The sequence below is a fragment of the Mercenaria mercenaria genome, unplaced genomic scaffold (assembly GCF_021730395.1).
Source record: "Mercenaria mercenaria strain notata unplaced genomic scaffold, MADL_Memer_1 contig_2811, whole genome shotgun sequence".
In the NCBI taxonomy this organism is placed as follows: Eukaryota; Metazoa; Mollusca; class Bivalvia; order Venerida; family Veneridae; genus Mercenaria; species Mercenaria mercenaria.
The window spans coordinates 10,855-28,106 of record NW_026460893.1 but is presented as its reverse complement, the minus strand read 5'-3'; the positions used below and the strand labels follow the sequence as shown (position 1 = coordinate 28,106).

At 37.3% G+C, this 17,252-nt stretch overlaps 1 protein-coding gene across 1 annotated transcript in view; it reads right to left on the bottom strand.

Moving 5' to 3' along the window:
* Window positions 1-458, bottom strand: part of LOC128552448 (hepatocyte growth factor receptor-like) — a gene marked incomplete at its 5' end in the record, with an annotated part of 35,493 nt that extends 35,035 nt beyond the window's left edge. The window contains one exon of the mRNA XM_053533488.1: window positions 283-458. Within this exon, the coding sequence (XP_053389463.1) occupies window positions 283-458 (176 nt within the window). The remainder of the gene's footprint in view (window positions 1-282) is intronic.
* Window positions 459-17,252: the final 16,794 nt, after the last annotated feature.

The window sequence follows — 17,252 nt, the reverse complement described above, 5'->3', positions numbered from 1 at the left end:
AACAGCGAACAGTGCACACCATGATCAGACTGCACAGATGTGCAGGCTGATCTTGGTCTGCACAGGTCACAAAGGCAGAAATATTTGCTGCCAGTAGGCTAAGGTTAAATACTTAAAATGTTATCAATTGTAAAATTAAGTGCAAAAAAACGCTAGATAAATAAATAATTATCTAGGAGTGATTTATGTTTGCACTTCATCTCACTGATACCATTTCTTATAATGACTGAAACTATTTCTTTGTGTCAAAATACCAGTACATGTTTTAGAGTTGGAACTTACTTGCTTATAGAATCAAGGCTGATGTCTGGCATCACTTTTGCATCAAGACAATCATTGGTACCTAAAACAAATTTAACATGTCGATTTCCTATTCCAAGATTTTCTCCATATACTGTAAGTTGCGTTCCACCAACCATAGGTCCGAACTTGGGACTTATATCTGTTAATGTTGCATTCTGAAATAGGAAATAGTAACTTAAGCCTTTAAAGGAACTCCACTGTATTTGATAAAACCATTTGCTAAGCAAAAACTGAATATCCCCAATAAATATTTCCTGTTCTCAATAAATCCCAGGATTATCCTTTGATGTCCAGAGATTTTTTACCAAGGCTGCAAACAAATTCTGAAAAAAAGACAGCTCTTTGATAGAAGAACTGTCCTGTTCACAGAAAATAACAGAAACATTGACTTTTTCTAAAAGATACTGGTTGAAAGATGGTAATTTTAGATCAATTAATTTGAAACATGACCTTGTAATGGTCTAGTAAGTTAATTTGATTCAAGTGTTGTTGACCCATGTTTAGGGAGAAAACGTCACATAAGACGCAGTGAAAAAATATCGACAGATTTCTTGAAAACTGCTTATACCAGCAAAAAAAAGGAATCTCAAAAACTTGTAAATTTGTGAGGAAATGTGATTAAATCGGCGTCTGATCATGTTCCAAGCTGTTTGCTACTCTGACAATATTTCTTCCAATTTTGGAGCAAATTGAATGAACTTAACAATTTTAGCAGACGACATTTCCAGCAGACGACAATATACCTAGCATGCTAAAGGTTAAAATGGCAAACTGATGCTAAAATATTAGAAAGTAGGTCAGCAGGTCATACTCGTGGTCACTGAAAGTCAGTTTTAAGACTGGTGTGCAAAACTGTACATGTCATCCAAATTTCAAGGCTGTATCTTAAAAAAAAAACAAGAAAGTAGGTCAGTAGGTCAAGGTCACAGTCAAGTGACCCTTAATCACTTGGGGTCATCAGGTAATTATAATTAAACAGTCTAGGAAATATGATCTGATAATTTTTTAAGTATTTATTCCTATATAACTCATATAACAAGTGACCCCCAGGGCAGAGCCTCTTTTCACCCCCAGGGGAATAATTTGAACAAACTTGTTAGACATCCACTAGGCAATGCTACATACCAAATATCAAAGGCCTAGGCCTTGAACTTTCATACAAGACGATTTTTTCTCCTATATAAGTCTATGTTAAATTTGGGACCCCCAGGGCAAAGCCTCTTTTCACCCCAGGGGCATAATTTGAACAATTTTGGTAGAGGACCACAAGGCAATGCAACATACCAAATATCAAAAGCCTAGGCTTTGCAGTTTCAGGCGAGATGATTTTTAAAGTTTTTTTCCAATACAAGTCTATGTAAAACTTTAGACCCCCTCAGGGCAGGGCCTTATTTCACCCCAGGGGCATAATTTGAACAATTTTGGTAGAGGACCTCTGAAGGCAATGCTACATACCAAATATCAAAGGCATAGGTCTTGTGGTTTTAGACAAGAAGATTTTTAAAGTTTTTTCCTATATAAGTCTAATTAAAACTTGGGAACCCGGGGTGGGGCCTCTTTTCACCCCAAGGGCATAATTTGACCAATCTTCATAGAGGACCATTAGTTGATGTCATATGCCAAATATCAAGGCTCTACGGCTTGCAGTTTTGGACAAGAAGATTTTTAAAGGTTGCCATGGCAACCAGAGTATTGCATGGAATTCTATTCTTTGAACAATTTTGAAGGGGACCACCCAAGGATCATTCCTGTGAAGTTTGATGTAATTCTGTCCAGTGGTTTTCAAGAAGAAGATTTTTTAGAAAATGTTGCCGGATGCATGACGGACGACACACAATGCACGACACATGACGGTCACTGAGTGGTCACAAAAGCTCACCATGAGCCTTTGGCTCAGGTGAGCTAAAAAGTAGGTCAGTATACCCCAGGGTCATGATTTGAGCTTGATAGCTGACCACTAGGCAATACTAAATACCAAATATCTAAGGTCTGGGCCTTATGGTTCTGCACAAGAAGATTTTTAAACATTTTTCCTTTATAAGTCAATGTAAAACGAGGGGACACCCCGTAAATATACTGACCCCAGCATCATGATTTGAACAATCTTCATAGAGAACCACTAGAGCATACAAAATATGTAGATGATGCTACATACCAAATATCAAAGCCCTAGGCCATGTGGTTTTGTAGAAGAAGACTTTCAAAGTTTTCCCTATATAAGTCTATATTAACCATGTGACCCCCAGGATGGGGCCATATATGGCCCTAGGGGGGTAATTTGAATAATCTTGGCAGAGGACCACTGGATGATGCTACTTACAAAATATCAAAGCCCTAGGCCCTGTGGTTTTGGACAAGAAGATTTTGAAAGTTTTTCCCTATATAAGTCTATATAAACCATGTGACCCTGTCGGCAGGGCCATATTTGACCCTAGGGGGATAATTTGAACAAACTTGGTAGAGAACCACTAGATGTTGCTACATTAGGGGTGTAACGATACGCTTGTCTCACGATATAATACATATCGGGATGCAGATGCAACAATATGGTACATAACACAATACAAATTGAGTACCATAAGTAAGCATTCATGTTACAATATGAAAACTAGAAATGTGTCACAGACACGGATACCCCCGCAACAAGAGAAAGGTCACAGGCATAAGTTATTTATAGTAACAACTAAGGGAAGTTAATTTACAAAAAAAAAAAAAAAAATTCCTAAGTCCACATAAAAATCCTTACCAGGTAGAGGTATGTTAAAATACTTCTCAAAATTGGATGTAACATGCATGTTGTACTACAGAAAAGTGGTCTTGTTTTTCCCTGGTTCTTGCGCATGACATTCTGTCTCATGAGGGTATACAACTGAGCTAACTTACATCAAAATCCCTCCATGCATGAAGAAGAAATGCTCAATACAAAGTCATTCTTGTATGTGACCTTTGGCCTCTAAGTGTGACCTTGACCTAAGACCTAGGGACCCAATTGTTGCAGGACCAGTTGTTGCACATGACACATCGTCTATCCATGTTTATTATTTGTGTCAAATTATTTTGAAATCGGACCATGCATGTCAAAGTTATGGACCGGACACTAAGACCACATTATCAGTATAATTATATGTAGTGAAAATTGCTAAGTTCAACCAAGGATGGTGACCTTGACCTTTGAGATTGGGACCTGGTTTTTGCTCAAGACACATCGTCTATCCATGCTTAATATTTGTGTCAAAATATTTTGAAATCGGACCATGCATGTCAAAGTTAGGGACCGGACACGAACATCACCCTTTCCCAAACACACACACACACAAACGAACAAACACACACATGGACAGGGGTAACACTATATGCTCACCCCCCACCCCCATTTCTGGCGGGGGCATAAAAAAATCAATGTTCCTTCACTTGGAAAGTAGTTGAAATTTTGCTTTAAAGTTAAAGAAACTGTTATAAATGATACATTTGTTTAGTTACCATCTTTAACACAGATTGTATCAAAGTCTTCATTCAATGTTTCTACTTTTCACTGTATCGTGAAACAGGTTTTTGATACAATACGCGTATCGCCAGACTAATGTATCGTGATACACTGAAATTCGATATATCATTACACCCTTATACTACATACCAAATATAAAAGCCCTATGACCTGTGGTTTTGGACAAGAAGATTTTTAAAGTTTTTCCTTTCAACCAGAGTTCTGTACTGAATTCAAGTCTTTGAACAACTTTTAAAGAAGACCATCCAAGGAACAATCCTGTGAAGTTTCATCAAAATTGGCCTAGTGGTTTAGGAGGAAATGTTGTCTAAAGGAAAGTGTGGACGGATGAATGGACGCTGGATGCTGAGCGTTCACAATAGCTCACCCTGGTGAGTCGGTCATGGGAAAGTTTATTCAAGATGACTACTGAAATTTGTTAAAACAAGAGCTGTCACTGTTGGTGACAAATGCCCCCGAAGCATGCCCAAGAATGCTACAGTTGTGTGCACAAACTAGAATGTGTCTGTAGGACACAGGGTGTGCCTCCCCACCCCACCACTGGTACATTTGTCACAAATAAGGGGAAATAATTTAAATGTTTGCAGTCTTAATGGGGTATAGCCTCAACAAACATTTTATGAAAAGGATTCATTATTCTAGGCCATATACTTTTTGAGCTATGAGCATCACAAACAAAAAATCTAATATTTTGGCTACTTCAAGGGCTGTAACTCTGTAATAAGTGCTCTCAAAAGAGGCAGACTAGAAATTGAAGTTGCGCAAGTTCATATCATTATAAAGACTCATGCAAGGTTTAATCAATTTGTATGTAATACTTTTTGAGTTAGGCGTGTCACAAGGTGAAAATGTGCATTCTTGACTATTTCAGGGGCCATAACTCTGAAAATAGGGGGCGGACCCAGATGAAAAATATGAGGTGCACAATTTCATATTATGATAAAGATGTAAGGTTTAATAAATTGATATTAAATACTTTTTGAGCTAGGTGCGTCACAAGGTGAAAATGTGCATTTTTGACTATTTCAAGGGGGGAGGGGACCCAGATGAAAAGTAGAAGGTGCGCAAGTTCATATCATGATTAAGACTCAAGCAAGGTTTCATGAATTTACATCAAATACTTTTTGAGCTACGCGTGTCACAAGGTGAAAATGTGCATTTTTGACTATTTCAGGGGCCATAACTCTAGAAATAGGGGGTGGAGCCAGACGAAAAATAGGAGGTGCGCAAGTTCTTCCTGGAAAAACCAGTACTGGTGTCATATGAGAAGTCATGTTGGACTTAGACAGCGCACAAGGCTAAATTCGCAGTTTTTCGAGTAATTCAAGGGCCATAATCCAAGAGTGCCTGGGGCGATTGGCTGGTTATCGAACCTGACCGAGATATTATGCACACAAACATTGTGAGCAAGTTTGGTGAAAATCGGATGAAAACTATTTGACTTAGAGAGCGGACAAGGCTAAATTCGCTGTTTTTCGAGTAATTCAAGGGCCATAACCCTTTCCCACATCGATACGTTTATCACCGTATCTATCGATTACCAAACAGAAACGTATTGACCCGTGTCTATCGATTACCCGATAGAAACGTATATTATCGAGTATCGGCCATTTGAACAGAATCTCATAATCAATCGCTTTATTTTCATTCTTTTCCTAAAGAAAAGAATTCCGGATGTTTACTAATGCAAAATATGGGATTTCGTCATCAATATTTGAGTAAAATATCATGTGGTTACTATTTAAATTTATCGAGTACTTTGCAAAAACAGACACCGGAGTTTTTACCTACATGTGCACGACGCTACGTCATGAAAAATTACTGTGAAAACTACCTGCAACTGGCTGGTTCGCATGACTTTCCTCGTTCTAAAAATAACAACCATTTAACATCTACTTATTTTTAAATGTGTTAGGTCATGAAGGTCACGCGTGATACATGCGGATTTCCCCTAAACAACAATTTGTGTATACGATGGCTTGGAATTTATGGCCTTACATAACGGGAAGTGTTAATCAAAACAGAAGGACCCCGACTTCCAAATATTTTATGACACCCCAAGAGTTAATTGCAGCGGAAGTCACCCGTGATGTACCGACGTTTGATCAGCAAAATATTGCGTAATATTATCTAAAAATATTTTTAATTTTAGCACAAGAATACTCTAGTCGGTTACGAGTCTCGATGTCAGCGATCTTTTTGCACTTTCAGAAATTTTACGATCCGTTATTTATGTAGTGTTATTCAGTTTGATGGTTGTTATTTTTTATATAAATACTTACCCGATTCCAATTCGGAAGATGAGTCTATTAACTATAAATCAAACTTTCAAACATCAAAATGAAATTGTATAAGAATTTCAATGTGAAAGTAATCCAAAACAGAATTTTATGCCTAAAAATATATTTCCCTTACTTTAACACTTCATATCTTCGAAACTCAAAGAGAAACTACAATGAATTTTGTATCATCGGAAAGAGAATTTAAATTGCTATAAACTTTATATTGACAAAAATAATGTCAAACTTACAGAAAATATTAAAATAATGATATTTTTAACATAGGTGTGTGTAATCACAAAATAATGCCAACACCTCTGTTCAGATAAGACAGTCACGCTTATCAGCCATATACCGATTATTGATTACTGATTATCACTTATCAGTGTTATGTAAAGGAGGTTACTTTGGCTTCTGTTCTGTGTGGTAAAGGGATAATTCAAGAGTTCCTGGGATGATTTGGCTGGTTATTGAACTTGGTCGAGATATTACTCCCACAAACATTGTCAGCAAGTTTGGTGAAGATCCGATGAAAACCATTCGATTTAGAGCGGACATGCTTTGGACATTGACCGCCTGCCCTTCACCGCCCGCTGCCACAGGTGTTCACATAATACGCCCCGCTCTTTCAGAGACGGGTGTATAAAAAGTAGGTCAGCAGGTCAACATTAAGACTATTCCAGATAAGTATTGAAATCTGTATCAAACATTATACTTGTGGTCCAAATTTCTTTGCTATTGCTTCAAAAAACAAATAAGTCTATGTAAAACTAGAGTGACGAATTATACCCCCACAATATGGCCTTGTCACAGAACTAAGCCAACGTCAAAGCTGAACTTGCTTGACCTTTGACCTACTGACCTCAAAATCAATAGAGGTCATCTGCTGGTCATGATCAACCTCCCTATAAAGTTTCATGATCCTCGGCCAAAGCATTCTCAAGTTATTGTCAGGAAAAGATTTAAATGACCTTTGACCTTTGGAACCCAAAATAATTATGGGTCATCTGCTGGTCATGACCAACCTCCCTATTAAATTTCGTGATCCTAGTCCCAAGCGTTGTGAAGTTGTTGTCCGAAAACCGTTTAAGTGTTCCGGGTCACTGTGACCCTGACCTGTGACCTGCTTACCTCAAAATCACTAGGGGTCATCTGCTGGTCATAACCAACCTCTATATCAATTTTCATGATCCTAGGCCCAAACATTCTCAAGTTATCATCCGGAAACCGTTTAACTGTTTCATGTTACTGTGACCTTGACCTTTGACCTAATAACCTCAAAGACGAACACGACCTGTATTTAATCATGTTACACCTGTGTACAAAAATTTAAGATCTTAGACCTAAGCGTTCTCAAGTTATCATCTTGAAACCGTTTAACTGTTCCGAGTCACTGTGACCTTGACCTTTGACCTACAGACCTCAATCTCGAACCTGACCTGTATTTCATGATGTTACATCTGAGTACCAAAGATTATGATCCTAGGCCCAAGTGTTCTCAAGTTATTATCCGGAAACCATTTAACTGTTCCGAGTCACTGTGACCTTGACCTTTGACCTACAGACCCCAAAGTTAAACTTGACCTGTACTTCATGATGTTACACCTGTGTACCAAAATATATGATCATAGGCTCAAGCGTTCTCAAGTTATCATCCGGAAACCATTTAACTGTTCAGGGTCACTGTGACCTTGACCTTTGACCTATTGACCCCAAATTCAAACTTGACCTGTATTTTCTGATGTTACACCTGTGTACCAAAAATTATTCAAATCAGTCAAGGCTTTCATGAGTTATCATCCGGAAACCACAAAAACCAACAGACAGACCGCCAAGCTCATTCCTATATACCCCGCCCCCACCAAACTTCGTTTTCTGGGGGTATAACAAGGGACCACCTGGCCATGGCCTATAATGACCCCAGGGTCATGATATGAACAAAATTGATAGTTGACTACTAGACAATACTAAATATCTAAGGTCTGCGGGCCTTATGGTTCTGGACAAGAAGATTTGTTAAAGACTTTCCCTATATAAGTCAATGTAAAACAAGGGACCCCCTGGGCATGGCATATATTGGCCCCAGGGTCATGATTTGAATAATCTTGGTAGACAACCACTAGAGCATGCCACATACTAAATAGCTCTGAGCCTTATGATTTAAGATAAGATTTTTTAAAAGGCTTTTCCCTATACAACTTCTATTTAAACCATGTGCCCCCCAGGGCGGGGCCAGTTTAATACCCAGGGGGTTAATTTGAACAATCTTGGTAAAGGATTGCTACAAAATGCTACATCCAAAATATCAAAGCCCTAGGCCATGTGGTTTTTTTACAAGAAGATTTTCAAAGTTTTCCCTATATAAGTCTATCTTAACCATGTGATCCACAGGGCTGGGCCATGTCTGACCCTTGGGGGAAAATTTAAGCAATCTTGGTAGAGGACCATTAGATGATGCTATGTACAAAATGTTAAAGCCCTAAGCCATGTGGTTTTGGAAAAGAAGATTTACAAAGTTTTTCTCTTTATAAGTCTATACAAAGAGCTATAAAAATAAATAGATTAGCAACTTGAAAGGCATATAGAGCAAATCTCACCAACATCACGTGGGAACTGAATGAGATCTCATTTTACCGGTGTTTGAAACAGATTGCAGAAGGATAACTAGAAGATGCTTTTGTAGAAAAGTGCATGTCTCCCCCAATGCATAGTCATATAGGCAAGAAGTCAATAGGGGACAGAAGCGAAAGTCAAAGAGACACTGATGGTTGGCTGCAACAGGGATCATCTACTTTGCATGTCCAATAATTCCACTAAGTTTCAACATTCTGGGCCTAGTCGTTCTCAAGTTATGAAGGACATAAAAATTTGTGTCGTGAAAAACTTTCTACCAGATTGTTTTTTTATAATGATAATGGTGTTTTTTAATGTTGTTAATATTTTCTGCACAGGGAAGAAATGAATTTATGATAGGAGATGTTGTTTAAAGGAAAGTGTGGAGGGACGATGGACGGACGGTGAGCTAAAAAGAGTTACAGCCCGAACAATGAAAACTGCACCAAGTTTCGACCTTTGGCCTCTAAGTATGACCTTACCCTTTAAGCTACCAATCTGGTTGTTGTACATGGCACATCATCTTATCAAGGCAAATATTTGTGCCAAAGTATTTAAGAATCTCTAAATGCATGGCTGAGTTACAGCCTGGACAAGCAAAACAGCACCGAGTTTTGACCTTTGACCTCAAAGTATGACCTTGACCTTTAAGCTACCAATCTGGTTCTTGCAGGCAACACTCCGTCATTGAGGCAAACATATGTGCCAAGTTATTTAAGAATCCCTAGATCAATGGATAAGTTACAGATTCGAACCTGACCTAGGGATCATCAAGATAAACATTCTGACCAAGCTCCATGAAGATAGGGTCATAAATAAGGCCTCAAGAGTGTTAACAAGATTTTCCTTTGAACTGGCCTTGTGACCTAGTTTTTTAAACCACATGGCCAAGTTTTCAACTTGGCCTTGAGATCATTTAGATAAATATTCTGACCAAGTTTCATGAAGATAGGGTCATAAGTCTGGCCTCTAGAGTGAAAACTTTTTCCTTGAATTGATCAGGTGACCTAGTTTTAGATCCCAAATGATCAAGATATGAACTTGACCTAAAGGTCATCAAGACAAACATTCTGACGAATCTCATGAAGATTGGATCATTATTCTGACCTCTAGAGTGTTAACATTCTTTTCCTTTGATTTGATTGAATGACCTAGTTTTTAACCCCACATGACCCAGATTCAAACCTGACCTAGAGGTCATCAAGGCAAACATTCTAATCAATTCTTAAGTTGCAAACTTAAAATTTAGTTTCTAGCAAGTTAACAAGATTTTCCTTTGATCTGGCCTAGTGATCTAGTTTTTGGCCCCGAATGAACCAGTTTCAAACTTGACCTAGAGATCATCAAGACAAACATTCTGACCAAGTTTCATGGAGATAGGGACATTAATGTGGCCTCTAGAGTGTGAAAGGTGGTCAATCACATTTAATCAACATTTAGTGACATTTTTTACTTTTTGTATATTCTGGTAGAGAATTATTTAAGGAACAAAAAGACCGATTACACAGAGTTAGATTCCTATTTGAAATGTATATTTTATTATTTTTATAAAATTTTGTAATTACTCCCCTTTAATATGAAAGTATATAAAAAGCTGGGTATTTCTTTTTATTTCGATACAATGTCTAGTTTTACATTTGCATTTGATAGACATATCAACTATTGAACAATCTGAACCAAAATGCAAGTTTTAAAGCTGTGTGTAGCTTCTGAATTCATTTATTTCCAATCTATCTTGGTTGCGCAACCAAGATAGGCAAAGGGAGGTAATAATAATTTTTCAAACTTGCGTTTCTAATGAATTCCATCTAAATACATAATTTTTAATGCAAATATTTTACAAATATATTACAATATGTCTAATATTTATACATTTCCTTAGGCAAAGTATGTTTATCAAATTTATACTTATGATAAAATAACTCTATCTTGGTTGGGCAACCAGGATAGGAAAATGAAATTTTAAAAATACATCCAGTGAAAATCTAATTTGTATTAAGTGTTAAGTGAACATAAATGAGTGTAAATGATCAGATGCTAAAGTTTCGAACAAATCCGTTACATGGCCAAAATCTGATTATCCACCTTTAACAAGCTTTTCCTTTGATTTGACCAGGTGAGCTAGTTTTTGACCCCACATGACCCAGATTCAAATCTGACCTAGAGGTCATCAAGACAAAAATTTTGACCAATTCTTATGAGTTTCAAAATTAAACTGCAGACTCTAGAGTGTTAACAAGATTTTCCTGGCCTAGTGACCTTGTTTTTGACCCCACATGGCCCTGTTTCAAACTTGACATAAAAATCATCAAGACAGGGCCGGCAAAATCGATTGTCCGAGCTGTCCAAGTCGTACATATGCAGGTCCGGACAACCAAAGTTTAGCATTTTGCTTGTCCGTTGACAAGTGAAAATTGAGCATCTGCTTTCTAAAATTTGACCGAAATTCTAATCCAGACCCTCAAAGTAATATTCAAGTCACCCGATTTTTCTGCTTATGTAAATTTACATTGAATATTCGCCAATATAGTTCAAGCCCTGTCTACCGCAGGTACTTGCGAGACTTTCCCGAGAAATGTGAAAGCGAATTAAACTAGAGCTATCACTAAAGGTGATGAATGTACCCCCCCCCCCACCCCACGCCCGCATGCACTGACACAGTACATTGCAATTTGACACACACAAGATTGCATAATTATGTGGAGTACAGTAACAAAAAACAAAGTCCCATAACTATGCAGAATATTTATCTAAAAGAATGTAACATGCACCATGCACAACTAGGGTTGGTACTGATCACTTGTGTGAAGTTTCATTAAATTGTGTGCAAGGGTTTAGTAGATTAGGCACGCACAAGATTGCATATGCAGACTGTATGTACATTATTAGGTATGTTAACAAGAAACAAAGTCCCATAACTCTGCAATTTTTTTCTAAAACAACCTAACATGCCCCATGCACAACTACTGTTGGTACTGATCACTTGTGTGAGATTTCATTAAATTGTGTCAAGGGGATGAGGAGAGATGGTGCGCACAAGATTGTGTCTATGTATATAGTATAGTAACAAAAAAACAAAGTCCAATAACTCTGGAAATTTTTTTTCTAAAAGAACCTAACATGCCCCATGCACAACTACTGTTGGTACTGATCATTTGTGTGAAGTTTCATTAAATTCTGTCAAGGGGATAAGGAAAGATGGTGCGCACAAGATTGCGTCTACGGACAGACTTGTGTGAAGTTTCATTAAATTGTGTCAAGGGGATGAGGAGAGATGGTGCGCACAAGATTGTGTCTATGTATATAGTATAGTAACAAAAAAACAAAGTCCCATAACTCTGCCAATTTTTTTTCTGAAAGAACCTATCATGCCCCATGCACAACTACTGTTGTTACTGATCACTTGTGTGAAGTTTCATTAAATTGTGTCAAGGGGATGATGAGAGATGGTGCGCACAAGATTGTGTCTATGTATATAGTATAGTAACAAAAAAAAACAATGTCCCATAACTCTGCAAATTTTTTTTCTAAAACAACCTAACATGCCCCATGCACAACTACTGTTGGTACTGATCACTTGTGTGAAGTTTCATTAAATTGTGTTAAGGGGATGAGGAGAGATGGTGCGCACAAAATTGTGTCTATGTATATAGTATAGTAACAAAAAAACAATTTTCCTTTGATCTGGCCTATTGATCTAATTACTGACCCCACATGAGCCACTTTCAAACTTGACCTTAAGATCATCAAGACAAACATTCTGACTGAGTTTCACGAAGATAAGGTCATAAATGTGGCCTCTAGAGTGTATATAAATCTGGTTTACTAATAATAATAATAGAGTGTTAACAAGCTTTTCCTTTGATTGACTGTGTGACCTAGTTTTCGATCCCACATGACCTAGATTCGAACTTGACCTAGAGGTCATCAAGACAAACATTCTGACCAATTCTCATGAGTTTCAAACTTAAACTGTGGACTGTGGAGTGTTAACAAGATTTTCTTTGATCTGGCCTATTGACCTAGTTTTTGACCCTACATGACCCAGTTTCGAACTTGACCTAGAAATCATCACGAGAAACATTCTGAACAAGTTTCATGACCTAGTTTTTGACCCCGCAGAACCCAGGTTCAAAGCTGATCTAGAGGTCATCAAGACAAATATTCTGACCAATTCTCATGAGAGTCAAACTTAAAATGTGGACTCTAGAGTGTTAACAAGATTTTTCTTTGATCTGGCCTAGTGACCTAATTTTTGACCCCACATGACCCAGTTTCGAATCTGACCTAGAGATCATCAAAACAAACATTCTAACTTCAACTGTGGACTGTGGAGTGTTAACAAGATTTTCCTTTGATCTGGCCTATTGACCTAGTTTTTGACCCTACATGATCCAGTTTCGAACTTGACCTAGAAATCATCAAGAGAAACATTTTGAACAAGTTTCATGAAGATAGGGTTATAAATGTGGCCTCTAGAGTGTCTACAAGCTTTTCCTTTGATTTGACTGTGCGACCTAGTTTTTGACCCCGCAGGACCCAGGTTCTAAGCTGATCTAGAGGTCATCAAGACAAATATTCTGACCAATTCTCATGAGAGTCAAACTTAAAATGTGGACTCTAGAGTGTTAACAAGATTTTCCTTTGATCTGGCCTAGTGACCTAGTTTTTGACCCCACATGATCCAGTTTCGAATCTGACCTAGAGATCATCAAAACAAACATTGTAACCAAGTTTCATAAAGATTGGGTCACAAATGTGGCCTCTAGAGTGTCAAGGCAAATGTTGACGGATGCCGGACGATGCACACCGCACAATGACGAACAATGACTTCGTGCTCTGGTGAGCTAAAAAATGTGGTGTACTTGTAGCCTAGTTTATGACCCCAGATGAGCTTGAAGCAAACTCTTTTATTTAAATGGCGGTAGCATTCTGAAGTTTCATAAATATTGGGTCAACTTTGCAACCTTGAATGTTAACAGTAAAAGCTTTAACACACAACAGATGACACACCATAGCAACAGCTTAAAAAATGTTTTGGGGGAGGAAGGTGAAGAGAAAAGGGGTATAATGGGTAGGGTGATTATCAAAGAAACATATGTGATATAAGACACAACTTAATGTGTAAAATGTAAATAACCTTTTCTTGTTGTGATTATAATAGGGGCAGTAGAAAAGAAGATAAAGAGAAATTCTTCCCAAGATGTCAGAATGAGTACAATAGCCCTCCTCCTCCTTCTCCTAATAGTCAGCTAAAAATGTCAACACTGAATGTTTACCATATACAATCTCTTCAATTAGTTGCTACAGTAAAATCTTTGAGAACAAGACCCTGTCTGAATCATGTGGAAAGTCTGTGTTTCCAATGATTCCAATTTTCAGAGGCTTTTACAGGACTAACGTGAGGAATTTAAAGTAATCAATTCCGATATATTTCCTTGTGATATGTTTAGGGTCACACAGTCTGAGATTTTTAGCTCCACTATTCGCAGAACAGCGTCGGAGTCGGCATGAGCTTTCTTGGTTCAAGTTTTTAGGCAATCTTTGTTTTCTTTATTACTATTGCATATATCTTTCTGTACCTTCACATTAGGTTATTTTTAAGGTTAAAGTTTTTCGGCAACCTTTGTTTTTCTGTCATATCTTTGTTACTATTTCTTATATCTTACTGTAACTTCACATTAACATTGTCTAGCATACAAACAAAGTGTGTGCAGGGGCTGGGCCCATAATACCAAAGGTCAAGGTCACCAAGGTGTTATACCTAGGTTATTTTTAAGGTTAAAGTTTTTCGGCAACCTTTGTTTTTCTGTCATATCTTTGTTACGATTGCTAGCACTTTTCCCTTACTATAACTTTACATAAACATTGTCCAGCAAGTATGTGCAGGGGCTGAGCCCATTATGTATAAGGTCAAGGTCACCAAGGTGTTACACTAAGGTTATTTTTAAGGTTAAAAGTTTTTCGGCAACCTTTGTTTTTCTGTCATATCTTTGTTACTATTGCTTATATCTTACTGTAAGTTCACATAAACATTGTCCTGCACACAAACAAAGTATGTGCAGGTGCTGGGCCCATTATACCCAAGGTCAAGGTCACCAAGGTGTTAAATTTAGGTTCTTTTTAGGTTAATGTTTTTCGGCAACCTTTGTTTTTCTGTCATATCTTTGTTACTATTGCTTATATCTTACCTTAACTTCACAAAAACATTGTCCAGCATACAAACAAAGTATGTGCAGCGGCTGGGCACATTATACCAAAGGTCAAGGTCACCAAGTTGTCATACTTGGAATTATTTTCATGTTAAATTTTTTCGAAAGCTTTGTTTATAGACATATCTTTGGTACTTCAAAGATAATGACTTGAAAATAAAAATATTTCTTTATAATCATCATCTGCATGTGTGGTTACAATCCCTGTAACTCAAATTGTATTTTTGACAGAATTATGCCCCTTTCATACTCAAAGTTCTTTTGCAGTATTCCCTTTCTGGATATAACTATAGTACAATAAAAAATAATGACTTGAAACTTAAAATCTATCATTACCATCATCATATGCATGTGTAGTAACAATCCCCATAACCCTGATTTGTATTTCTGACCAAATTATGCCCCTTTCATACTTAATTTTTTTTACAAACTTTGTTTTCTGGACATAACTTTGGTACTATATAATTATATATATTTTTACTATACCGTAGAAGTCGGTAGAGACCGTAAAACTGGGCAGATATACCCGTAAAAGTGGGCAGACTAACAGTACTGGAACTCAAAAGAATCTGTTTAGATATATGGAAGGGTGAAAAAAAAAATATATATATATATATATATGAAAAAAGTCAGTAAAATCCTTGTGCAGGTATAAAATATATAAAAGTTCAATTTCCAAGAAAAAACAGCAGAAGAGTTCTGAGTTTTTTTTCAATAATTTTAATTTTTCACTGCAAGCGCTTTCAATTGTACATATCTTCAGGCAGTTCTTTATCTTGAGTGTATATATGCCTGAAGATTTGTACAATTGAAAGTGGTACCGTTGGAAATATTGAGACAAATTCATTTTACTGTCAAATCGCCGAATAGTGGAGCGCGCTGTCTTACGGACGGACAGCTCTTGTCAATGTGAGATGTTTAAAACTAGCAATTCTGATATATTTCCTTGTATTATGTAAAAGTTCATAGTCTTGGGGTTTTTATCTGCATGACATGTTTCTGTTACATATTTTATCAAACAAATTGGTTTTTTCAAAGATCACATTTTTGTTTTCTTATTTGATCATTGGGTAAGGAATAGACAAGCTCATATAAATCATAAAACAAAACATCCTTGTGAAGATCACATTTTTAATAAATATTAATTAATTAAGAATATTGGTCCTGTTTCATATGCCAAACAAAAAGTTTGCCATTAATTAAGGAATGTTTTATCAACAAGAGAGCCCCGAAGGCCTTGTACCATTCATCTGACCTAGATTTCATCCCAGATAACCTAGTACCTAATATGGCCTAGATTTTATAGAGACATTTTGACCATGTTTTAGGTAAATCAGACAGATCATTAACCAACTTTTTCATTGATTTCACCTGTCGACAGTTTTTGACCTCAGGTACCCTAATTTTAAACCTGACCTAGATTCCATACAGACACGAATTTTGACAAAGATTATGATGATCAAGTTGAAAAAGTGGCCTCTACAGTGTAAACAAACTTTTTCTATGATCTGACCTAATGTCCTAGATTTTCCCTTTGTGACCCAATTACAAATTAACAAACCAAGTCTCATGAAGATCAAGTAAAAATGAGGCTTTTTGAGTGTTAACAATGTCTTTCTATGATCTGACCAAGTGATCTAGTTTTTGACCTAGATAATCCAGTTTTGAGCCTGACCTAGAGTTCATATATATAACAAGAGCTGTCTCCATAGGATGACACATGCCCCCGATGGCACTTTGAATGAATAGTTATGGCCGATGTTAGAGTTTAGGACCTTTGACCTACGGACCTGGGTCTTGCGCGCGACACGTCGTCTTACTGTGCCACACATTCATGCGTAGTTATTTTAAAATCTATGCATGAATGACAAAGATACGGACAGGACATGCCCATCATTGCACTATCATGAAATATGACCTTTAACATCTAAGTCTGACCTTGACTTTTGAGCTACGGACCTGGGTCTTGCGCGCGACACGTCGTCTTACTGTGGTACACATTCATGTCCAATAATTTTAACCCTTAGCCTGCTGCAGGCGAATTTAACAGACTTTGCAAACAGCTTGGAACCAGATCAGACGCCGATTAAATCGGCGTCTGATCAGGTTCCAAGCTGTTTGCTACTCTGACAATATTTCTTCCAATTTTGGAGCAAATTGAATGAACTTTACAATTTTAGCAGACGACATTTACAGCAGACAACAATTTATCTAGCATGCTAAAGGTTAAAATCCATGCATGAATGACAAAGATATGGACCGGACACGCCCATCAATGCACTATCATGAAATATGACCTTTAACGTCTAAGTGTGACCTTGACCTTTGAGCTACAGACCT